At 38.5% G+C, this 25,267-nt stretch overlaps 2 protein-coding genes across 3 annotated transcripts in view; one reads left to right on the top strand and one right to left on the bottom strand.

Moving 5' to 3' along the window:
* The window catches only part of LOC136885885 (two pore channel protein 1), a 77,054-nt gene extending 60,034 nt beyond the window's left edge, over window positions 1–17,020 (bottom strand). Inside the window, exons 1-4 of the mRNA XM_067158574.2 lie at window positions 16,921–17,020; window positions 16,586–16,773; window positions 6,979–7,143; window positions 2,643–2,768 (exon numbers count right to left, since the gene is read on the bottom strand). Coding sequence (XP_067014675.2) covers window positions 2,643–2,768; window positions 6,979–7,143; window positions 16,586–16,773; window positions 16,921–17,020 — 579 coding nt within the window. The remainder of the gene's footprint in view (window positions 1–2,642; window positions 2,769–6,978; window positions 7,144–16,585; window positions 16,774–16,920) is intronic.
* A 178-nt stretch (window positions 17,021–17,198) lies between these two features.
* RpL6 (ribosomal protein L6) overlaps window positions 17,199–25,267 on the top strand; it is a 45,593-nt gene continuing 37,524 nt past the window's right edge. Inside the window, exons 1-3 of one of the 2 annotated variants that reach the window (XM_067158706.2) lie at window positions 17,199–17,307; window positions 17,677–17,931; window positions 24,041–24,153. In XM_067158706.2, the coding sequence (XP_067014807.2) occupies window positions 17,677–17,931; window positions 24,041–24,153 (368 nt within the window). In that variant the 5' untranslated portion in view covers window positions 17,199–17,307. Of the gene's footprint in view, window positions 17,362–17,676; window positions 17,932–24,040; window positions 24,154–25,267 lie in introns of both variants that reach the window. The other variant, XM_067158705.2, reaches the window with a different exon arrangement.

The raw sequence follows: 25,267 nt of genomic DNA, 5'->3' as shown, positions 1-25,267 counted from the left end.
AATAGGTGGATGAATAATAAAACATTCAAGTGTTATTTAATACAAATATTTTCAATACGGACCCAAAAATGAATTTTATCACATGTAACATGTCATGAGAGGCGAACGATATGAACTTCTCCACCAAGCAAGTGGCTGGTAGCTATCAGCATGCATTCGGAAGATAGTGGGTTCGAACCCCACTATCAGTAGCCCTGAAGATGGTTTTCCATTGTTTCTCATTTTCACACCAGACATATGCTGCAGCTGTCCTTAATTAAGGCCATGGTCGCTTCCTTCCCTCTCCTAGCTCTTTCCTATTCCTTCGACACCATAAGACTATCTGTGTTCGTGCGACATAAAGGAGATAATAAAAAATTCTGAACTTGTCCAACTCATCGAGGGGAAAAATTGAAGGGCAATGATCTGTGGGGAGATGGTGAAATTCTTGGCTTAAAGAATTGTGCTGCTGATATGGACGAATTTCTATTTAAATCTTTCAAGCCACTGATTTGCAAGTAATTTTAATCAATTGTACTGCCAACCTTCATAGGGAGATGTCATCCTAAGATAATGTTCCTATTCATATTGCTTTATTTCAATATATGACTTACTTATCCAATTTTGTTTCCAGTTCTTGTCTTCTGATATATGACTTGACCTTCCATTGCGGTCATCCTATAATGTGTTCCTTTTCATGTTCCTTTAATATAATATATGACAATGAAAGATGAGTTCAAGTAGATGATGATGATAATGATGATGTTTGTTGTTTAAAAGGGCCTAACAGCTAGGTCATTGTCTCCTAATAATATGAGGGGCAACAAAATCAAACGATAATTAAAATTTCAAAATGTATCCACTGACTAGAATCTAAAACGGATGATGATGAAAAAATGACCACGAATTCAAAACTATCAGTGAATCCAATTCACAATGCCTAATTTTGTGGGATGATGCTTGTTGTCTAAAGGGGTCCAAAACTTAGGTCACCGGCCCCTCATAATGGTACTAATCACTGGTAAAGGAGAACCTTGTTGTTTCTCCAATAGTGGTACTAACCACAGATAATGTATAACCAGAGTATGTCACACATAACGGCACTATTCACGGGCAACACGGTCCCATGATGTTCCTCACATAGAGGCACTAATCACAAGCGCCGGCTAGATCAGTGGTGTTCCTCATACAGTGGTACTAATCACAAGCCATATATACTCATGGTTGTTGCTCGCATAGTGGTACTCATCATAGGCTACGTATAGTCAAGATGATGCTCACATAGAAGTACTAACCACAGGCAACACAGACCCATGGTGTTGCTCACACAGAGGCACTAAACACAGGCACCAGTTAGATCCTTGTTCTTCCTCATATAATCATAATAATCACAGGCCACTATACTCCTGGTGTTGCTCACATAATAGCACTCATCACAGGCAATGTAGACCCACGGTGTATTACACATTATGGAACCACCCACAGGCAACACAGACTGTTCTTCATATAATGGTACTACTCCTATAGCAATCCTCCCCCGATGATACTAATCACAGACCCAGCTGGAAGCAGTAGTGGTACGAGTTCCTCAGGTCGTAACGATTATTGCTCTAAGAGGGAGCACAACCAGGCACATGTAGTAGTACTAATTGCAAATAAATTCGATCCATGGTGTTCATAGCGTAATGGTACTAATCACAGATGGTCTCATGGTTCCAAAAGTATCATCCCTTGGTCACCCCTGTTATTTGCCTCTTATGACAGGCCGGGGATACTGTGGGTGTATTCTTCATCTATGTTCCCCACCCACAGGGGGTAAAAATAGATCTGGCACTGAGGAGCCTGGCACAAGTAAGCGGAAGCAATGCCAGGACTCAGCTAAAGTTCCTGTGATCGCCAACCCACGCTCCCAAGCTGAGAGACCCTGGGGCCCATTTTCGTTGCCTCTTATGACAGGCCGGGGATATTGTGAGTGAGTTCAGGTAGAGAAGAGAGGAGAGACACATGTACAAACAGAAAAACAAATGCTAAAATAATAATAATAATCGTATGGCCTCAGCTACCGTGTGCAGACATTTCAATTTGACGCCATCTGGCTGTCTGCTCGTCAATTTCGACGTTCCGTTTTACTCTAGGCCCCCACTAGATGGCAGACCGAGTAAACCGAAACTCTCTTGGGCGTCTATGGCTGAGATTTTTAATGAATTTTGTCGGGTAAACACCAAATGTGTCACCAGAGATCTTTTACATGCCGACATTGTACGACATGGAGTGTCGAATGGACTTTTTTCCGCCCTTCAAAAATCCGACTACCTCTGCCGGGTTTGAACCCGCTATCTTGGGATCCGGAGGCCGACACTCTACCGCTGATCCACAGAGGCAGCTAAAACAAATGCTGAAAGTCAGTAACAAACTTCACATCTTGATAAAAATGGCTTGGCTTTCTCCTCATCAGTTCCACTTCCATCAGATCTATTACACTTCAGCTTCAACTAAGCTAAAATCTGTCTCTTAGCTTCATTAGGAGGGTGGGCACGCACTGCTGTATGCTATTCTTGAGATATCTGGAGTCTTGATGAGGGAAAGACAAACTCAAGGAAAGGAAAAGAAGAAGAAGAAAATACATTTCTATAGGTTTTATTAATGTACAATTATGAATTTACCTTGAACATAGTTCTTTTATGATAGAGAATACTCTTCCAGCCAATCCAACGAAGTTTTAACATCAGTTCCACCCCAATGATGGCCAGACACAGGATTTCGATAGAGCCATGTACTCCAACTGGTAACTGCAAAAAAAAGTTCAGCTTTCTCAACACCATTACTTAAGAAAGAAAGGCAAATTAGATTATGAAGATGATGATGATGAAGCCAAGACCAACAACAGTAATAATAATGATGATGATAATTAACATAATTTCTATCTAGACAGGTTATTTATTTATTTATTTATTTATTTATTTATTTATTTATTTCATACAGTCATGTCAAGAAAAGCACTACTGTAACTTACGGCTCATCGTCATCTTCGCACTTTTCCATTTATGTGGAGTCTGCTTTCTTGCAATGTTTTCTCCAATTCAATCAATTCACAGCAACCCAGGAGCTGAATTTTGTGAGCAGCATGTCATCTTTCACCCAGTCTGACCAGCATATTTGAGATCGCCCTCACCTTGCCCTCAGTGACCATTCACATTCAGTTGAAGAGCAGTCTTTGCAATTGAAGTTTCATGGCTACAGAGTACATGCCCATACCATATACAACATATACACTTGACAACTCATTTCAAAGTGCCGCTGTCCAAAAGTGTGCAACATTCAGTGTGTCTAGTGATGTACCAAGGAGGCCCTTCATAGCATATAGAAAGGTCTACACTCGAGCTAGTGAGACGTTGACAGCTCGACACCGCAACCACACACCACGATCTCGGCGTGGTACGCCTACTTCTAAAGATTGCTCTTGCAGTTCATGACATCCAAACGTAGCCTGTTGAGCGACTTCCAAGAGGACCTCTTCTCTGCATGAACAGGAGGAAAAGCCTCATTTTGTGTGAACCAGTCTATTTTATTCTTGTATCTCGCATGCCACTTATCAATTCAGGCTCAATGATATGTACCTGTTAGTGCTTCTGTTGACTTGAGGAAACTTTTCCATAATTTAAGTCTGGTTGCGCTGGTTGACAGCCACACAGAGTTTGTGGGCTTCAGAAGCCAATGCCTTCTTCAACTTGCTTTTTCTTCACCATCTCTCAACAAATGACAAGAGGTGCAATCCCACCAAGGTAGTATAGCTTCTACAGAGGTGTATTCCATAGACATCCCGTGATGACATGACAAGTCTCACTGAGCACTGCAGGAACCTTTTTGGAACAGCCATTTACATATTCATTTATTTTATTTATTTTATAACATGTGCTACAAGTGATTCTATATCTGGCCTACTTCAAGTAAAATTCTGGATCATTTAAAATTGTATAAAATTTTATCGTCAGAATTTGTGGGACACCCTGTACGGCACGTGTCGATTAACCTGGGATTTGCACAAGACAAGCTTCAAAAAGTGTCCAAGGATAAGATAACCTGCATCAACTTAGAATTAATTTTGCTGTGCTGTTTCCTGTTGCATCACGCAGTGCGGGCTACCTTCGGGAAGCCCGTCTCAGGTTAGATTCATTCTGTCTTCAGGATCATGTAGAGCGGATGTGTTGCCCAGGAGGTCTGTACTACATGGGGAGCTCTGACTTCTCTTGGGGTAAGCAAATCTTAAATTTCTTAATATAACTTCATTTAATTTTATATTTTAGATGGTTACAGGAGTTTACCCATTGAATTAACTAACAGGAATATAAACATATTTTTGATGGTGTAAAGGAGTTTTACATCCATCTCCACATCTGCACGAGGCAAACTTTTCTAGCAGTTTTGTACCTTAAAATTAAATTACTCACTAAGCTTGACCTCAGTAATTCTGATTCATTTTAAATTGTTTTCCGATGATCTGTATTATTCTTTAGCGAAGGTGGTTGCTTTATATTTTCAACTTATAATTCTCTTTGGATATCGACCCACTCTGCGCAGTAGACCAATTCGCTTTCACATCTGAACTTCAGTTTTATTTAATGTCTGTTGTAATTCATAAGAACGTTGTAAGAATGCAACTTAATTACTTTTGGGTTCGTATTTCTATTTTGTGTTTATGCTAGTGTTCTTTATTTCCTTTTCTTTAGTGTTTTTTTATAATAAATAGGTAGGTATTAAATTATTCTTCATTCGAAGTTTTGGCCAACGGAAGTCCTTCGATCCATAACCTCATACGGTTCTTTCTGATGTCCACATCCTGGCCTTAGATGTCGTGTATCCTAACCTTGTTTCAATTTTGGATCTTATGACACATTTTAAAAATTTGTAATTTATTTCCATGTTTCAAATTGCTTTCTTTTAATTGATTTATGTTTATGGGCTCAAACAGCTGTTACATATTTAGTTATTAACAATGAACTGCCAAGAACTCATAAACACTTAACAACATTTCTAGATAGACAGGTGATTAATTCACTTCACTACACACAAACATGTCCGAATAATCATCACTATAAATTACAGCCTAGGGTCATCTTCAGCTGCTCTGAAATGTCAAAAATAAAAATGTAAAATTATGAAACTTTACATGCTATAAATAAAATTTACATTCTTATAAAAACATAGGAATAAAATCACACAAATTGAAACATTAGAGATGAAAGTGTTGCCACTTTATGAATATAAAACCATATTTTAGTCTTCAAAAACCACTCATCTTGACAAGTATATGGAGAGCTAATTTCTACGGTACCGGTAACAAACTTATTCATTAAACATTGCTGTTCCATATAATATAATGGCAGCCAAAGATTTCTGAATTTAAAGATGTTGAAGTATGTCAAACGGGAGTAGGAGTGTAGAAATTTGAACTGTCATCAAACCACCTTAGGAGGTGTGAAGTCTAAAAAGCATGAAAAGAATAATGTAATGAAAAGGAAAAAAAGTTGCAGGTTTTCTAATTACTAACCTATTAACCTACCTGAAATTAGAGATGACCGAAAGGATCCACAATACCACTGCCTAAATACCAATCAACGGAATGGTTTAGAAATGAAACTGGACTAAGACAAGTGAGTGTGCTGTCGCCTCTTTTGTTTATAATGGTTATGAATGAAATTGTAAAGGAAATAAAGGAGGCATATGGGAATAGGGAGATAAAGGTATTACTATTAGCAGATGATACTGTGGTCTGGGGAATGAACAGAAAAGAAGTACAAGAACAACTTGATTCATTGAATTAAAAGCATTGTGAAAATTGGTGGTCAAAGCCTTGAAATTACTGACAGTTTTAAATACCTAGGGAGTGAATTAATGCAGAATACAAGACTAGACATGGAGATTAACAAAAGGGTGTAACAGGACAATGCTTTCTACCAGCGAGCAAGAAATCTTGTCTGGTATAAAGTGTAAAGAGTTAATGTACAAAATGTATTATGCACACATATTGACTAATGCAGCTGAGACGTGGACAAAGACAAGTAGGGAGGAGAGTAGAATTCAAGCCAGCGAAATTAAATACTTTAGAAGTACGATAGGAAAGATAAGGATAGACAGATTGAGAAATGAAGATATGAGAAAGGAGGTCGGAATGGAAAACCTAAATGAGAGAATTGATAGGAGTAAACTAAGATGGTTTCAAGTCCGGCCCGGCGGTGTAGGGGGCAACGCGTCCGCCTGTCACCTGGCGGCCACGGGTTCGATTCCCAGCTGGGCCAGGGTTTTTTTAATTGTAAATGATTAATTTCCCTGGCCTGGGGACTGGGTGTTTGTGTCATCCTTGACGTTCCTTTCCTCACATTCCAATTACACGCAGGTTCCTATCACATGGTGCAACTAGGGGCAAATGAACTCTATAGGTCGACGCCCCAAACAAATAGCATTTAAAAGAAAAATTAAAGATGGTTTGCAAGTGTACAAAGGATAGAGGAGAAAAGATACCAAAACAGATGATAGAGATGAAGTTTGAGGGGAAGAGAGCAAGAGGGATACCTAGAACAAGGTGGAGCAATTTAATAAAGAGGAGTACAAGAAGAAGAAACCTGGAATGGGACAAAATCATGGAAGAGAAATGGTGGAACAAGAGTGGAAGGTGAACTACCGTAAATGCCCTGACCCGGCAGGAGCTGAATAAGGGGAAAGGAGGAGGAGGAGGATGATGAAACACCAATCAAATAATTCCGTGATTGGCAATGCACTGAGTGCATTAATATGAGGTTGAACATGCGACATGCATTAGGAGGATGATGAGGGTTGCTTTTTATCCCCATCTTAATCGTCCTGATTCCCCTTTATCACGGCCTGTTGATATTGGACAGCATTTTTTCTACACGCTGTACATCGTCCAAGTAAGAGCTATTGACTCCCATTAAGTTGCTTCTCACTACCTGCATGTATTCAACACCATAAACTCTCACTTACTCTGAACAGCGGCACTGCAGGCTCCTCCACAAATGCCAAAGCAAGTAAAAAGAGGGAAGTCGACAGATCTAGGCCGTAGTACCACCGGTTGTGGACCAATAAATACGCAGGTAGGGCCTCTGGATTGTGGGGATGAGAATCAAATTTTTCGTTGTTCTGTCCTTCCTGGAATTAATAAAAATACATATATAAGAACGACATTTTTTTAAAATGCAACCGACGTAACCTTTTTCGGCAAGTCATTTGTGTGGATCACATTTCATTGTGAAAGCTGAACATTAAAAAAAATAGAACACAGCCTTCTTGAAGCAGCAGAAATGTGGATAAGGTGTAAAAGACAACAATGAACTAGAATGACAGAAAAATAAATTGAGAAATATTAAAACAAGTAAAGGATGACAGAATGTTGTTAACCTCTTAACTCAAAACCCCTAATTGGTGAAGAGAGAGAGAGAGAGAGAGAGAGAGAGCTCTGTGCTTCCTTGCTTTGATTCACATCATACATCAATAAAAACTATTTGAAAGAGATTCATTAGGGCATAAAATATGTCTCGTTTTACATCAAAACAAGTTCCAATGTAAGATATCTTGTGTGCTATAGTGGAAGCTGTTTCTTTTCAGTTTCGACTTAGTTCATTGTAACTGTCGAAACTTAATCACAATATAATAAAATTAGACATTACCCAAAAACAAAACAATTTAAAACAGAATTTTTAGCGTATTTCATTCCTGAAACATCATCATCTGATTCTATCAAATCACACTTTTAATTATTCTTATTATTATTATTAGATAGCTATTATTAAGAAGTAAAAAAAAAAATGTTATTGTAAAAGATTGTGTACACTCTTCTAATAATCGTCAAAATGTTGAAGAATAATGTTACTGGTTTTTGTCCCACAAACTACTTTTACGGTTTTTGGAGATGTCAAGGTGCTGGAATGTAGTCCTAGAGTTGTTTTCACGAGTCGATAAATCTACTGAAATAATGCTGACATATCTGAACACCTTGAAATACCACTGGACTGAGCCAGAATCAAACCTGCCAAGTTGGGTTCAGAGTGCTAGTGGTCTTCCATCTGAACTAGTTAGCCTGACTTGTTCAAATTTTAGAACGTATATTAAGTTAATGAAGTACTCTTCTTGTGCTTACTCTCTCCTCGCTAGTCCCGCTAATGCGCCATCATTGGCATTACGTCAGCTGGTTTGTTTACCCATAACTTTCTGTTATGTTGTACTGCGGCAAAGTATTTGGCTTTTGTGGAATTGTACTTGTAGTCTATTATTATTCTTGTTTTATTATGCCCATTCATAGAGCACGTTGGAACTTGTTCACTGGCTTGCTGACTTTTGCCTTCCTATTCTTCCAAAGTCGCTTAATGAACTCAATGTGTGGTTTTTTTTTTGTTTTTGTTTGTTTGTTTGCAAGTTGCTTTACGTCACACCAACACAGATAGGTCTTATGGCGACAATGGGACAGGAAAGGGCTAGGAGTGGGAGGGAAGCGCCTGTGGCCTTAATTAATGTACAGTCCCAGCATTTGCCTGGTGTGAAAATGGGAAAACATGGAAAACCATCTTCGGGGCTGCCGACAGTGGGGTTCGAACCCACTATCTCCCGAATATTGGATACTGGCCGCACTTAAGCGACTGCAGCTATTGAGCTCGGTGGACTCAATGTGTTACCTCTTCCGTTCTTCTGACCACTTTGTACCAGTCCCCCTGCTACTTTTGACCGCAAATGTGTGTTTATTTACCGAGGTCCTGAATACTTTGTGAGTTTCCATGATGTCTTCAGGTCCTCTCTAATTTCCGCCAGCCAATTTATCCTCCTATTCTTGGAAATTATTACAATGAATAACCTTTTTCTGAGTCTATTATTAAACATCCTAAAAAATGTGTCCAAAATATTTCAAATGCCTCTTCTGTACAATACTGATGAAACTATCTGTGTAACCATAGAGGTGAGGTCTGCATTTCGCCTTTTGATCCAAATCCCATTTTCTTGTATGGGGACAAAAATTTTCCTAAGAATTTTACGTTCTTGTTTTTCAATATCTGCAATTTTAGAATGACCACCTAAAGTTAATATTTCTGATGCATATAGAGCATATATGCATATAACTTTTGTGATGTTTCAATTTATTATTATTGCTGTTATTGTTGAGGCCCCTTGGACCAAGTGGTTCCTAACCCTCGTGAGCTTTCTCCTTGTCCTTCAATACGAATCATTATGAAAATCGTAGTTTAGGATTACACTTTCTCTTTGACGGATGTACTGTTTGTTTCTTGTGGTCCACCCATTACTTTTTCATTATTTCAGAGAACCTACATTAAATGCCCAAAAGGTATCCTTTTCTGTTAAAAATTAATGTAAATTCTGCAAAATGCTTTCAGCAGTGAAATTTTTATGAACAGTGAAATTACCATTAAACATCTGCAGTGACAATACTAAGTTTTACAGAAAAGGGAAAGTTTAAAATGTAAAACAAGAAACATAATCTCTAACTGTGAGGTTGTTCAGTCTCTCAAAACTAATTCAGGATAAAATAAATACCTATAGAAAATACCTGAAAAAGATACCATTTATTTAAAAACAGGGGATTCAAAAAAGGAAAGCAACTCACAGTGCAAAGATGAAGGAATACAGAACCATAATGTTTTAATAGGTGGAACACTTTCCTTTCTCTATGCCGGCCCCGTGGTGTAGGGGTAGCGTGCCTGCCACTTACTCGGAGGCCCTGGGTTCGATTCCCGGCCAGGTCACGGATTTTTACCTGGATCTGAGGCCTGGTTCGAAGTCCACTCAGCCTACGTGATTAAAATTGAGGAGCTATCTGACAGTGAGATAGCGGCCTCGGTCTAGAAAGCCAAGAATAACAGCCGAGAGGATTGTCCTGCTGACCACATGACACCTCGTAACCTGCAGGGCTTAGGGCCAAGGCCCTTCAGGGCTGTAGTGCCATGGGCTTACGTTAGCTTTAAGTTTATAATATATATTACCGTAAATTTCAGTAATAAAAACATTGTAAACTTTTGGACAAACATTTCTTTTTAAAATTTTTAGGGGTGAAAAGAAATGGAATGTAGAAAAATGAAATGTATTAGACATATCATTAAACACATCATCTTCATCACTACTATTTTCAAAGGCAAAGTGTCACAGAAGACAGGGAGATGTCGAGATCGGAAGGAAAAGAATGAGTTTCTAATATTATCATTTACACTTCACACTTCATTGAGAAGTTAAAAGCTATATCACTTCAGCCAAGCGATAACTTAGCGAGTCTCGACCTGGTGTCTCTGTTTACAAGCGTACCTGTTGATGGTGTCCTATCTCTCAGTGATATATTTACTGAAGACATCACAAGACTTTTCTATCACTGCATGACCACCTCTAACTTTCTATGGAATGGGGAATATTATGAACAGACAGATGGTGTAGCCATGGGAAGTCCTCTCTCTCTTGTCATGGCTAATTTCTTCATGGAGAACTTCGAAGAGAAAGCTTTGTTGTCAGCACCTTGCACACCGAAAATCTGGTGGCAATATGTGGATGATACGTTCACTGTTTGGACAGAATGAAGACAATCTTGGTCATTTTCTGGGTCACCTTAAACGCCAGCACTGTATTTGTTTCACCAAGGAAAAGGAATCTGACGGCAAAATACCATTTTTAGATGTTCTCGTCACAAAGAAAGAGGATGGATCTGTAGGACATAGCATTTATCATAAGCTTACACACATCAAAAGATATCTCCATGCAGATTCTTACCATAACCCTGCCCAGAAACATGGTATCCTTACAGCTCTAACTACCAGGGCCAGAAGGATTCGTGAAGCGTCAGCTCTACAAGAGGAAATTAACACTTTGAGAACCACCTTTGAGCGCAATGTTTACAGCAAAGCTTTGATTTCTACAGTTCTGAAACCAACGCACAATCGGACGTCTGTTAAAAAAAAAGATATAAAAGAAATGGCTTACCTACCTTACATACGTAACGCAACGAATCTTATTGCTAAAATCTTACACAGATACAATGTACGAACTGTATTTGGAACTTCAATTAAGATTAGGAAACTCCTGCGACCAACTAAGGACAGTCTGCCTAAGTTGCAACAACCTGGTATCTACAGAGTTCCCTGTACTTGCGGCAAGGTTAATATTGGGCAGACTTCGAGAATGATATGTACTCACATCAAAGAATATAACAGGTGTATCAGACTCAACCAACCTGGTAAATCAGCTGTTGCTGATCATGCCTTAGCACCTGGTCATGATGTCATATTCCAAGGAGTGGGTGTTCTTGCCCGTATATAACAACATTGCCCCAGAATTATCAGGGAGGCAGTTGAATTACGTAAACACCCAGATAATTTCAACCTCAATACAGGCTACAACTTCAGTGAATCAAGGCTACCTATTATCAGGACCATCTGAAAATGATGCTTTACTGTTGCCATTCGTTGTCTCTAGCACAAGGCTAAAATGGCGTCCCTATTACACCTTAGGGCAACATTTTAAGTCCTTTGTTGCTTTCTCTTAACAACCTTTGATGCATCATGTTTCATTTTTCTGTTTCTCCTGTTGAAGAAAGGCAAGGTTCGTTTTGAAACGCGTTGAGTGTTTATATAGCTCATTACATGGCAAAAACTCAAAACATGCATCATGAACAAAAAGACCGGGATTTGAAAGTTACACGGAGATTAAAAGAGCAGTATAAGATAGAGAAGAGACATTGTACTGGCAAGGTTCTGTCTTTAGAACATGAATGAATGAACTTCTCAATAAGGTAGAGACATCAAAATCAGAATGAACATACTTCAAGTCTGTTTTCTTTTGGTAATAGTCTCTAAAACTTCCTTGCAATGTTATATGAAGTTATTTATCGTAAATAACAACAATGAATATTTACATATAAACATTTCAAAGTAACTTTTAGTGTTACTGACCAGACTGCTGACTTAAATTAAAAACATGATATTTGAAAAGAAAAACATGGTTAGAAATATTTATTGACATATTCAAACACAAAACAAAAATTATGAACTATTCTGTGTCACTTGGCAAACCTGTCCTGTTACCCAAAAAGAAAAAAATTTAAAAAAGACAATTGTCATGCTGGGAAATTAAAAACAGACAGGAAGGGTAATTATCTATGCAAAGACAAAATACACAGAAAGAGCTAGATTATGGGTGTGACTTACATATGCTTGTTAAAAGTTCAGAGAGATCAGAGACTGACACTTTATGCTTAAATTCTAAGGGCATTATTTTATATACCTCTATTTAGATATAGGTTTGAAGAACAAAGAAATAAAATTAAAACAACAAAAAGATTCATATAACTATACAACTATATATTACCAACTAAATTTTAACCAGAAAACTGTAAAAAGGTACCTATAATTACTTTACGCCATTCCTACAGCTCATTCTTTAAAATAAGACAATGTCTCACTGGCGTTTGCCAGCATTCTTAAACAAGAGAAGGATCTCTCAGTAGTAGCAGTAGCATCCCTGATTCCATAGTTTTTTTCTTTTTTTGGATAAGTTTTCAATAACACTGCAACAAGGAAGGATTAAGAGTGGAATGGAAGTGGCCAGGACCTTAATTAAATTATATCATTGCATTTGCTACCAGGTGTGAAAATGGATATATATATATATATATATATATATGAATGCGGTGTTCATGAAACTCAAAATCACTTTTTTTTTTTCAAGTTGCTTTAATTGATGGTTATGAATTTCATGTTTTTGGTCCGTATTGAACAATATATAAGTAATAATAATAATAACTTAAATGTTTCCACCTTTTCAATACAATATATTCACAAGATTACAAAATTATACGGTACTAGTTTCGACCCATCTAGGGGTCATCATCAGCCGTATTGGAGCAAAGATCATTTGTGGCGAAATCCTAAGACAATATTATTTTATTGTCTTAGGATTTCGCCACAAATGATCTTTGCTCCAATACGGCTGATGATGACCCCTAGATGGGTCGAAACTAGTACCGTATAATTTTGTAATCTTGTGAATATATTGTATTGAAAAGGTGGAAACATTTAAGTTATTATTATTATTACTTAAGTTGCTTTAAGTCGTACCAACACAGATTTGTGATGATGGGATAGGAAAGAAGTGGCTGTGGCCTTAAATAAAGTACAGCCCCAACAATTGCCTGGTGTCAAAATGGGAAACCACGGAAAATCATCTTCAGGGCTGCCGACAGTGGGGTTCGAACCCACTATCTCCTGGATGCAAGCTCACAGCTGCGCGACAGTTACATGCCTCAAACTGCACAGCCACTCGCTCGGTCAACAAGATAATCACCCAATTCTTACCTCAAAGGCAGTTCATGATTTGCAGGCAAGGATCGAGGCGATACCTTGCCTTCCAAATCATGGTATTCAATAGGTGGATCTGCCCATCCTGTTGAAGTGGTCATATTGCAGACAACAACAAATTTGTGTTTGAAGATAAATGATGCCACAGTAGAACAGGTTAAGACCTTGTGTTACTTAGACCACCAGAAAATAATAATGACATTGTTTTTTATGTCCCACTAACTACTTTTGATAGTTTTCAGAGACTATGGGGTGCCACAATTTAGTCCCGCGGAGTTCTTTTTACGTGCCAGTACATCTACTGACAGGAGGCTGGCATATTTGAGCACCTTCAAATACCACTGGACTAAGTCGAGATTCAACCTCCCAAGTTGGGGTCAGAAGGCCAATGCCACAACTGTCTGCGACAATCAGCCTGGCCACCAGAAAATAACAGAGGAGAAAGATGTGCAACTGAAATCAGAGGAAGACTGCACAAGTTAAGATTGCTTTTATATAGAAGAGCTTGAGTACCAACACACTTGGTCTCTTCCTTGGCATGAGAGTTCTGCGTGCTTCTGCCTGGGTAGTACACCTCAGAAGACTGACATCAAACGCCTTGAGGCTTTTGAAATATGTTACCAGTGAATGAGTCAAGTAATAAGTTCTAAATCAAATAAAACAAAGTAGTGCTCTGGAGAAGTTAATCTGCAGAAGACAACTTGCTGTTTACTTTCACTCGTGACTGTTACACTCAAGGCTGACTCACTGGAGAATAAAGACCGACTCCATGCTCCCACAGTCGCACTCTTACACAGGCGAGCAGGGGTTTTCATGACAACAGGCCACTTTACACCATTTCCAGATAATTGCTGAGGGTTATGTTGATGGCATACAGCTCTCTAGAAGACCAGGATATTATGACAAACAAAGCCAACTCAGCACGGCCAGCAAGAGTGCCAGCGACGGATAATAATTATGGTTGGAATCACAACACTCGCTGATCTCATCATGATACCTGACAGCTATCAAATCTTGCTGGTTTACCCACACAACTTCATGGAGAGGTGTTTGAGTGGTTATCATAAAACCTCCCCACACCATTACGGATACCTTTCCACAATGTTTGAGGGCCGAAACAGTGTTCCAGGTTTTGGCCAGATGTGAATCCATCGTTAATCATTTGGAAGACCAGATCAGGGCTCATCCATGAACAGAACATCGGCCAAATGTTCAGCTGTCCAGATGACAAGTTGACTCCACACTAGATGTCGTCTTCTGAGCACATGCATCATGGGGACACATACAGCCGGTCACCAACAGTAAAGACCTCTCTGCCTAAGCCCTTGCCTTGATACAACTGTTGGTGGGCGGCTGTGACATCAGATACCAACTGCCATGCAGTCCGATGGTTGTACAGTTTTGCCCTTATGACCAAACAGTGGTCTTTTCTTTTGGATATCACTCTTGGTCGTCCTTGTAATGGTTTTCTAGACACATTTATGGACTCTAAAAACCAGTGCCACATCTGAGAAACATCAGACCGATGCACATTAAGCCATCAGGCCACTTCAGCTTGTAACTGTCCCGCTTCCATTCGTTCAATCACCCTCCACCCCAGGACGTCATCCAGGAGTCTTCTCTGTGCCATAATTGAATGTTTACAACATGAATGTGGAAGTTGGACGAATATGGCAGTATACACTACGTACACCACTTATAGGGGCACTGTTTCATGGTTATATGAACACATGCATGATATCTTGTTCGCAGAATACAGATGTGATATAATTTGTTTACACTTTACCGTCACCTGATTGTATTATGTGGTGAAACGGATAGAGATGAAAAGAATTTCCATAAGTTGCTTTAATTTTGGACACTAGTGTATACAGAGAAGGATGATTTTTGCAATCGTCATAAATACGAAATGGGGCCAAATGCTGTAAAAGTAAGTGTATTTGATGTCACAAAAAGACCATTAACTGTATCATTGCATTTTTTAAAATTTGCCAAGTGGTGAGATTGCAAACTGTAGGCCTAATGTAATGTAAACATTACGCTCAATAGCACCACACAGCATTAACACTAGACTGCAAGAACATGAGCGGCATAGCCATCCAACCAGAAAAATCTGCAGTGGTAGAACACACTCTCTTGTTCCTCAATCATGTAGGGAAATTTGAGGAACCATGGTTCCAGATATAACCTTTCAGTATCACCCTCGTGTTTACCGAGAAACTGTGGAGATAATGAAGCATGACAACTGTTTCAGCAGGAAAGAAGAGGGCCTACAGATTAGTATAGGTTGGTGACTGTAGCTTCCTGCCAGATGACAGAAGAATGAATAAGCTGGAATACCCTGTGCATATCTTAGAAACACTACTCTGAGAGAGAGGAAATGTCAACAGTGGTGTTACCACCTAGCCTTCTCGATGCTAAAAATGTACAGGCAACCACCAGTCTGTCATTTTATCTTGACACAGGCTACTGTAGAGTAGTTTACACGTTTTCCTTCTTTCATCGCCCTCATCAAGGGAGCTCTTGGGTCTGGCAGTGGATCACCTCAGTCTGATGTTCCATATAGGCTATTATTACCATGATCTCGCCACACCCAATGACATTTTATACCTAACTGCCAAGTTCCATTGAGGCCTAACGTTGACCCATTTAAGATATCTACACGATCTAATATCCCAGCAAAACATCAACACTTGTCAGCTGACATCGGGCATGAAAGCCTGCACCAACATATAAGCAAAGGCGGTTTAGTTCAACAAAAATTCTATGTAAACAAACACAAAAGTAGTCAAGTTTGAAAGAAAGAAAAGCAGTCGCTAAGTAACGAACTACCGGCGACCATCGGTTTCTTATAACAAAATATTTGGCCAAAATTCCTGAACAATATCTGAAAGTCTGTTGGTAGCAGTAGAAGGGACAGCAGTATAAAGAGATGTCTATCTTCCCTACGAATGATATTTCGGTGCCTGCTGCGGGCAAAATATTTAATCTTGATAACCATCTACTAAATGAATGGTATTATAAGCCACTGTTTATGAAATTACTCAAGGATCCATGTCACCGAAGGTACTAAATGAAGTAAAAAGCTCATATCCTTCTTATCACAGAGCTTTTCGACTCAATCTTGCAGAGAATTTGTAATGCAGTTTGATGCTGATTGAAAGAAAGGGTTGAAATAAGATCAGAATGCCGTATCTAATTTCTAAATACCAATGAAAAATATATTTTCTAAATGAAGAAAAATAACGTGCCTCTAAAAATATTGCTGCTTCATGATAATTCATTTCCCAGTGCTGCTCAGGATCAAGGTGACTAATTGTTGCATTTTCCCCTGACCTACTTGACAGTTCGACTGAATTCTCCGACAGCTCACGATTTAAACTTGATGTGCTTCCTATCTCGTTGGGAAAATCGTCGCCGGCATGTGAATCTCCATGTTCTGAAATAATATAAGAAAATTTAAAAGGCCTCGTCGATAAAATGTCAAACTCTACAGGGCAAAAATGAATCATGCGAACGTCACATTTATAATGTGAAATTTAACTAGGGCCAATACTTCATTCATTCTTCAGCTGAGTACACTTACTGATGTTATTTGTCTGGTAGGTTCCTTCATAATTACTGATTTCGTCATTAAATCGCGCATAACCATCACCTGGAGAATTCAGCCCTTTGACAGCAGCCATTTGTGTGTCACTTCTGCAGCCAACCTACGCACTGAATACCTCGCATTACATGCAAATCTTTTCATTAGAGCAGTGTACAAGATATTTCTCAGATTGATATTGTTACAATTATGTTATGTTAGATATTATTCTCTTACAGTTAATAGTAGTATCCTGATAATAAACCTTGGTTACTAAAATATTTGTGTTTTTAGTACGTTGGCTATAATGGTCTCGTTTTTCCCGATAATAACAGCTTAAAACCAAATTTTCCCGATAGAGAGCTCTTTCGGAAGTGATTGACTCGAGTAAGTAGTGTGATGTGTTGGTAAAGTGTGTTAAATCTGAAGAATCTTGACATAGTAAGCTTAAATTGTTGTTTTCTTTAGTTCACATTTCATTACAAATTACCTTTGCATGTTTCTTTGCTGAACCGTTTGGGTGTTTCTTCTTTCCTTCATACAGAATTATGATAGCATGAGACAGCGTGGACGTGGATGGTTATGTGTCGAAAGTTTTTTCGTTGTTAAATTATTTATTTTCCTTCCATACGGTAAACGATGCATTCTTAAGTTCGGGAGGATAAGTTCTGATCTGTCTTCTATTATCTTAACCGCGATAACTAACGGAATATTTTGTACATATGGTTTATGCATATTTGTTACATTTTTATTTAGATGGCGGATACGAAGCCGAAACCAGCACCCGCCGCTGCTGCAAAGCCAGCAGCAGCAAGTCCGAAGTCTGATGCAGCAAAGCCTAAACCGGAAAAGGTAGCTGGTAAACCATCAGCCCCTGCTGACGAGAAGAAGCGTAAACGGGGCCATAGTAGAAACTATGATCTTGGAAATGGTGTGTATCGTTTCAGTAGATCACGTATGTACCACAAGAAGGCACTCTACAAATTCGTAGGCAAGAAAACTCCCAAGAAGGTACGTAGTTTATTCTTTAAAAAAACCTTTTACATCAGAAATTTGCATACTTCATATTAACAAACTTTAGTTATTTATAATTTTGTGAAGGACGTCTTTCAGGGATGACTAATGGAAGGGTTGAACTTTCTTTACCTGATGTCTTGCCCTCTTTGGCTATGTTGACCCTTTGGGGTCGTCTTATTTCCTTTCTCTTCTATTTTCATCACTTCATTTCTTGATTCTCTTTAAATCATGGAGTTTTATCTTGTTACCTTTGATGCTTTCGTGGCCCGTAATTATAGGCATGATATAGGCTTTTTGGGCTTAACCTATGTACAGAAAATAAGGTGAAATTCTTTACGTTTTGCAGAGAACTTCTCTTCTCTTTTATCTTTATCTTCTCTTTCTGTGACATCTGACATGCTGAAAAATCTTCCATCAACTTTCATGGTACTTGGTACTCTGTGAATGAGTGGCGTTTGTTGCCATGGTGTATAATTGGATACAAAAATACAGAGCGATGATGTGTATGATAGAGGACATACTGAGATCACACTGCTGTTGTGAGTGATGCATGTATGAATGCTCTTGATCCTATCCGAGAGGTAGCCTGACTTGTGAAGTTCACTGGGGGCACCCTCAAATACTTCCTTCACTGTATTGTTGCTATTGATAAGCAAACTTCAAGGAGGAATTTGAAAGTTAAGATTACAGGACGCTGAATCTAGTCTCACTGAAATGAGCCATCTGGGATGGATCGGGCTGATGACCTAGATGTTAGGCCTCTTTAAACAACATGCCATCTGGGATGATGTGAAGAAGACCACTTCTGCCAGACATGCTGAGGAGGATGAAAGGAATTTGGTTTTCAGAAAATAGTTTATGGACCCAAGATATTGAATGTAACTGTGAGTATGGATATTTCCATTTTTAAATGGAAAAAGTGCATTGGTTATTGAGAGAGAAAATTTTTAGCAGAGGAAAGTTTATTGCAAAATTAAATTATAGTGATCTTTAATGTTACGGGAATTTAGACTACTTGCTTTTCAAAGTTAAATTTGCGAGAATAGAAAAAGGAATTCCTCCTAGAGAAAATTGATTGGATAAAGTTGACAAGTGTAGAATAGGAGTAAATATAATTCGGTTTTGTTTTGTTGAGCCATTTATTTGTTGACATCTATGATTTTCGTTGTTAGAAGCAACTTCACGTTGCTAAGTTTTGTCCTCATGAATAATTGAAGTTAACAAAAAAGCTATTTATCAGTGAATCTATTATTTGGCCATTTGTTCTTCCCCCAGTGATAAATTGTATCTTAGCAAAAAGAATAAGGTCTTGTTTATACATATAAGCTAGAGACCTTTTTTAGTGCCTGAATTGGGTGAAATTCTTCTTCAGTATATGAAACACAGCTTTCTGTTGTATCTCACAATCTCCTTGTATAAGTATAGGAAAGGAACAAACAAGTGTGAAATCAAGTTAGAGAAGAAATAAATGATCTACAATGTGTGCTTACATGAAGAGAGAAAAAATATAACAAAGAAAACTGCACCCTCGCCAATATGACCCATAAATATCAGTTCTAGTGAGCATGGGTAGTGGAATAGGTTGGCAGGAGTATGGTGGTGGTCATGAGTTTCGTATCTTTGACGAACGGTGTTTTCCCTCATGAACCTAACAGCCTTTATTTCTTATTCGCCCCATAATCTCCTTGTGTTACGTAAAAGCCCATGTAAACATTACCACTTTGGCAAATGTACCAAGAGAACAAAATCTCTGCTGGAATACTCTAAAACGTTATGCACATTTGTGTGGTGTTCACTAATAATTATAATCTTGAGATATTTGTTGAATAGCCCTCCTCTTTTACTTATTCCACTTTAATGTTAATGATTGTTTTCATGGTAGTAGTTTCATACCACTGTGTGAATGTAGCTAATTTAAGGAATGTATAGGCAAGTTTCTATTTGCAAGGCTCTCATTGTCTTCTGTACAGTGACACAGAACCATCTTCTGCCTTTCTCTGTTCTTGGTCCACCAGTCTCTCCACTCAGCACTCCAAAGGCTGTTTTCATATGGCTTTCAACCTAGGTGAAAGCAGACTTCACAAACTGCTCTTTGTGTGGAAATTACTGTTAATCCCCAAGCCAGTATAAACCTAGGAGGATGCAACACATTACTCGGCAAGATAAAATATTTGAATGTTCCCTTAAAATGCTTGTTTAGGATAGATGTCCTCATTGCCGATGCTGAAATCGCCATCCTGCCCCAAGAAGTTGCTTACTTTTATAACCAAACACAGAAAAAAGTTTTGTGGACCAATGACTGTTATGAAACAGTCGGGGCTCACTTTCTTTCAGAGGCTTTCTGCTAAGCACCTCTGACTTGTTAAGACCAATTGTTTATCACTAGCTGGGACTTGCACAAAAAATAAAGATAAGCTGTAAACAAAACCTAATCTCTTGGTCCACATGCACAAAAGCCGTGCTTAGGAAAAAATCAACAATTGGGAATCTGTTGACGCTTCTATTGGCAAGCTCATTAACTAAAACAAACGAGCATCACCCTGAGTGGAATATCCATCTGAATTATTTGGTCCTTTGTCCTGGGATAGTATTCCCTAAGCAATCATGGAGGCCTACTGCTCCCCTAGTCTCCTTCATTAAATGCTATTAGCAACAGCCATTTGTGGTTGGGATTGAGTACGTTAGCATTGAATGGAATTTATCAATGGAATGTGATTGAAAAGAGAACTGCTGAAGAAAAAAGTTGTGTAAAATAAATGTTTTCCTCCATTTCAAAATTTGAATATGCAGCAAAGCTCACCATTGCAGCTTTAAACATGACTACCAAGTTCAGAGCAATATTTTAACTGTATTGCAAAGGTTAATACTGTGATGCAAATTATGCAGAATTTCATTGATTTGCCACTTCTTGAGAAATAATCCCCTCTAACCTTTGTATCTATTTCAATTTCCAGTGGTGATTTACTTGAAGGCCAATTTCGATCGAATACTCGAAGGGAAGTGGTTGTTCCTTTTCATGAATATTTGTGCTACCAGTTGGAGTACAGGCACACATTACCTCAGTAAAATGAATTTGAATACGACTGAATATCGGAGACCAGCAATGAAATCAATAAATAATGTTTTGAAAGAATCTCAATGTGACAGCTACATCATCAGCTGCAGGTCCGAGACCAGCAGTGAAATCAATAATGTTTTGAAAGGATCTCAATGTGACAGCTACATCAGCTGCAAAAACATTCTGACTGGTTTCTTTTTTCATTTCTCCATTGGAAATGTGCCTGAAAGAACTTGCCTTATTTTATACATATTTATTCTCATGTGTCTCTCCTTCATTCATGTTAGCTTCTTTTAACTTCTCCATTTGCCTAACACCACTATATCCTCTTTGCATTGCAACTTCCCTAATTGCTTGGAGCTTTGCTACATTCATTTCTTCAAGTTTCATTTCAAACTTTATGTGGGCTTTGCAGATATTTCATCCTGTTCCAATCTGTAATGGGTGTGGTAAGTATAACAAATAATTTAAAACTTCTGTTTCTGTAGTTTTATTTTGATGAGTGTAAGACTGTACTACTTCCCCTCAAGAGAAGTGTGATAAGGGAAGAAGGTAGAAAACTGTGAGAGTAAGAAATAGAAATAAATTTCCTGAGAAGTATAGTTCAGAAACCAAGGGAACGAACGGTCCTATTTGAAGATTGTATTGATTTAGGAAAATGTTGGTTAGTTGCCTGTTATCCTTTTGATATGTTGTGCTTGTGGGTTATGATTGAATGCCAAAGGAGGTAACATTTGTAACATATTAAAGGGGAACCATACTGATGTTTTGAAAGAAAAAAAAATAGGTATTAGTACTAGAGGACACACTAAACTGTGGGGCACACACTTGTACTCCATCACCATGCATGCCTACACAAAACACAATATGCAGCCATTTTTTTAAAGGCATTGCAGAAATATTTCTCTTGTAACTGGACATGCCCTTTCCAGCTTAATTTTTTCTCAAAAGTAACTTTTTATGGAATTCAGAATGCTCCAGATAAACCAGTAACTTGATTAGCTTCAAACTTCCCAACTTCGCACAAACATGCACACACATGCACCCCCAGACCCCCTTTACTTGCCATGCTAGTCGAAGACCTAACCTAACCAAAGTAGACTCAGTGTCGTTGTCCAGTTTGTTGGAGGGTCCATTCTGCACAGCAAAAAAAAAAATTCACTGTTCATCAGTACAGTTTTGTCCACTCTAGAACATAGCCATGTTGAATCTCTAACCTATCTTTTGCGATCCAGGTGAGGAAGCTATTAATCCTTTGATCTTCTAAGGCTTAACAATTACGTTTCAAACCATAAAGCAAGATATTGGTGTGAGGAGAGCATTTCGTTAAATTACTTCTTGGTAGGAGAGAATCCTTCATTCGCAAAGAAATTGCTCCCTGTAAGTCTAGTTTTTTAACAATTTTTTGTGATTTAGATTACTTAGTCCATTCATGAACACTGTTAAAAGGGTTTTTAAAGAAAAATATAAAGATATGTCATACTCCTTGTAATATATTTATTACCCCTTATTGTGAACTCCTAGTACCAATCATTTCTCAAAATAGTCTCCGTTTGCCTTTCCACAGGCAGGGAGTCTCTTAGGCCAACTGCCACGGCTTTTACCAGGAAGCACGTCAGGCTGTCAATACTGAGGGTCTCTTCTTGCAGACCATCTCAAGTACAGACCACAGACTAATCCAAGCAATTGAAGTTTGGTCTGGAGGAGGGACAGTCTGCCGGAGATATGAAGTTCGGAACATTGGCTTGAAGTCGCTCCTGGGTGATCTTCGCTTTGTGTGCTGGCTATGAATCTTACTGGACACTCCATTCTTGTATTGCGTAAGGCCTTTATTACTGGCTCCAACACTCTCTCTTCGTAGACCATCGCCGACGTTTTTAACCCTTGCTTGCAAAAATATAGCTTAGTGGTACCAGAACAGCTCACACGCCACCAAACCATTACTGAAGCAGGATGATGGCCTCACTGGATCCTCGGAGCTCTTACACAGGCTTCACGAGATGGGGCATACACCTTGTCATTTTGGACATTAAATAATTCTTCAACAGTGAACATTTTTTCATCTGTAAAAAGAATTATCCTGTGCCCATCTCAAGCATACCTCTACAGGAGGCGTGATTTCAGAATCATCTGCATCTTCAGATGATCTGTGAGAAAGTATCTTGTGCTTCGCTGGTTAGCTTTAAACCCAAGGTCACTAGCTAACACATTGGACTTTTTTCCCCACAAGACATTTAGCTTGCAAGCTTTGATTGTCTTTACACTGTGTTTCTGTAAATACGAGCCTCCACTGCTTTCACAAGTGCTGCAGCCCTGACGGAACGTTGTCTTCCTAGTCTAGCCCGGTCATAAACTGCCCTGGTCTTGAGGAATTACTTGATAGTGCGGTACACAAACATTATACTAATTTTTAATGTTCTTAATGTCTTGAAAATGTTGATTTCCCTGCCTTATAAAGGGCTATTACAGCCACGCTGTTCTCATACTCTCCCCACTTTGTCATAAACACTTCAAAAAAACTAACCCCTCAGTTGCCTGGACTTTCAATGGCAAGGGTGACTCATGGCAGGGAAAGGAAACTTATCACAATAAAAAGCAGTTGTACAGTACAGCTCACAAGTTTGTAACAGTATTTATGAAAAGACTGGCCAGGAAACTGTCATCAAATTTGATGTAAATCAGGCTAAAATCAATACATGGAAAATTCAGTGGGGTCTTTACATGTGGAAGAGGTCCAAAAAGAAAAAGATATTGATTACCATGGAATGCCCTGCACTGTTCACAGGCTGTGTGTCCTTCCTTTTGCCTAGCAATTTTTTGAGATGAAAATCTCAACAGAGGATTGGCTGGGATTAAATCCTTACATATAAATGCTCTGATAATTTAGCAAAGGACGTCTCCCTGTTTGGATAGAGATCGCATTAAATAATAAAATAAATCCTAGAGTGGTATTTTCACTAGCTCATTTTTCTTTTTAAGTTAATTTATGTATGTATAATCCTACTGAATGGTTCAGAGTATATTGAGAGAAAGACTATTGTGCAGGTAAAACCAAGGAAGCCAAGGAGCATCAAGAAGCAGATTGGAGGTGAAAAGAATGGAGGCACTCGTATTGTTCTGGTGAAGAAGAGGAGGAACAACTACCCCACTGCTGATCGGTGCGTGTTAACATTTTAGCAGTTCCAAAGTGTAATTTATAGGTGCTGCCCATGATGCATAACAAGTTCTCTTGATACTCTGTGAAGTGATTTGTATTCGTCACTACCACTGAGGCAGCTGTGCACTCTTCTCCACTGACAGGGCAAATGTGATTGTATTGATCTGCAAGTTTTGGCAGGGATTGGTTGCATATGTTCAGATTTTCATTTGAACTAGGTAATTAATATGAAAGAGGTTAAATGAACCAGCAAATAGGTGGGCTATTTTTTTTTTAAGTACCATTTGCCAATAACATAAGAACTCCCTACATATTACAGGGTGTCCACCCATATGGGAAACGGGAAATGTCTGGGAATTCAGAAAAAAACTGGAAATTCGATCTTCTGCCAGATATACTTGACATACCGTATTTATCCATGTATTAAAGCACATTTTTTGGTTTTTATAACATTAATCTAGGGCATGTCTTTTATACCAGGAATAAATTGTAAAGAAGACTTTTTATACCAGGAATAAATTGTAAAGAAGACTTAGTATACATTAAAAAAATGTATGATCAGTAACAGATAGCATCAATAGCTGCTATATGATTGATTGAATTTTCAGTGTTTTGATCTACTTACTATAGAATATTCTGTGTTGTTGGGGAATCATGAGCTTGATGAATTAGGCTTACATTGCGTTCTCAGTTTTTCTAATCGCTTAAATACATGGCTCCCACAACAAAATATGCATATGGACAAAATGTCACAACCCAAAGGATGAGTGTGTTTGTTTACTGTGTAATCACGTGCGCGATAGTTACTACCTCTGTTTTTACAGACAAAAACAGGAAAGTGTTAAATTTACTTAAACTTAATACTCACTCAAGTGCTCATGATTATTGTTGTTATTATTATTATTAAATGCACTGACGTAGGTAAGCCTTGAGTAAATGTGTAAAGCATCGTGACACAGTTCGGGCCACGCCATGTTGAGTTTCTAATCTATCTTTTGTGCGAGGGGCTAGGAAGTTTCTGGCACGACTAGTAGCTTGTAATATCACGTGTAATTTTTTGAATGCAGAACAAGATTTAAGATACAGTGACATCACATTGTAAGATGAAGGTTGTT

The sequence above is a fragment of the Anabrus simplex genome, chromosome X (genome assembly GCF_040414725.1).
Source record: "Anabrus simplex isolate iqAnaSimp1 chromosome X, ASM4041472v1, whole genome shotgun sequence".
In the NCBI taxonomy this organism is placed as follows: Eukaryota; Metazoa; Arthropoda; class Insecta; order Orthoptera; family Tettigoniidae; genus Anabrus; species Anabrus simplex.
This window is presented reverse-complemented; position numbering and strand designations above follow the sequence as displayed.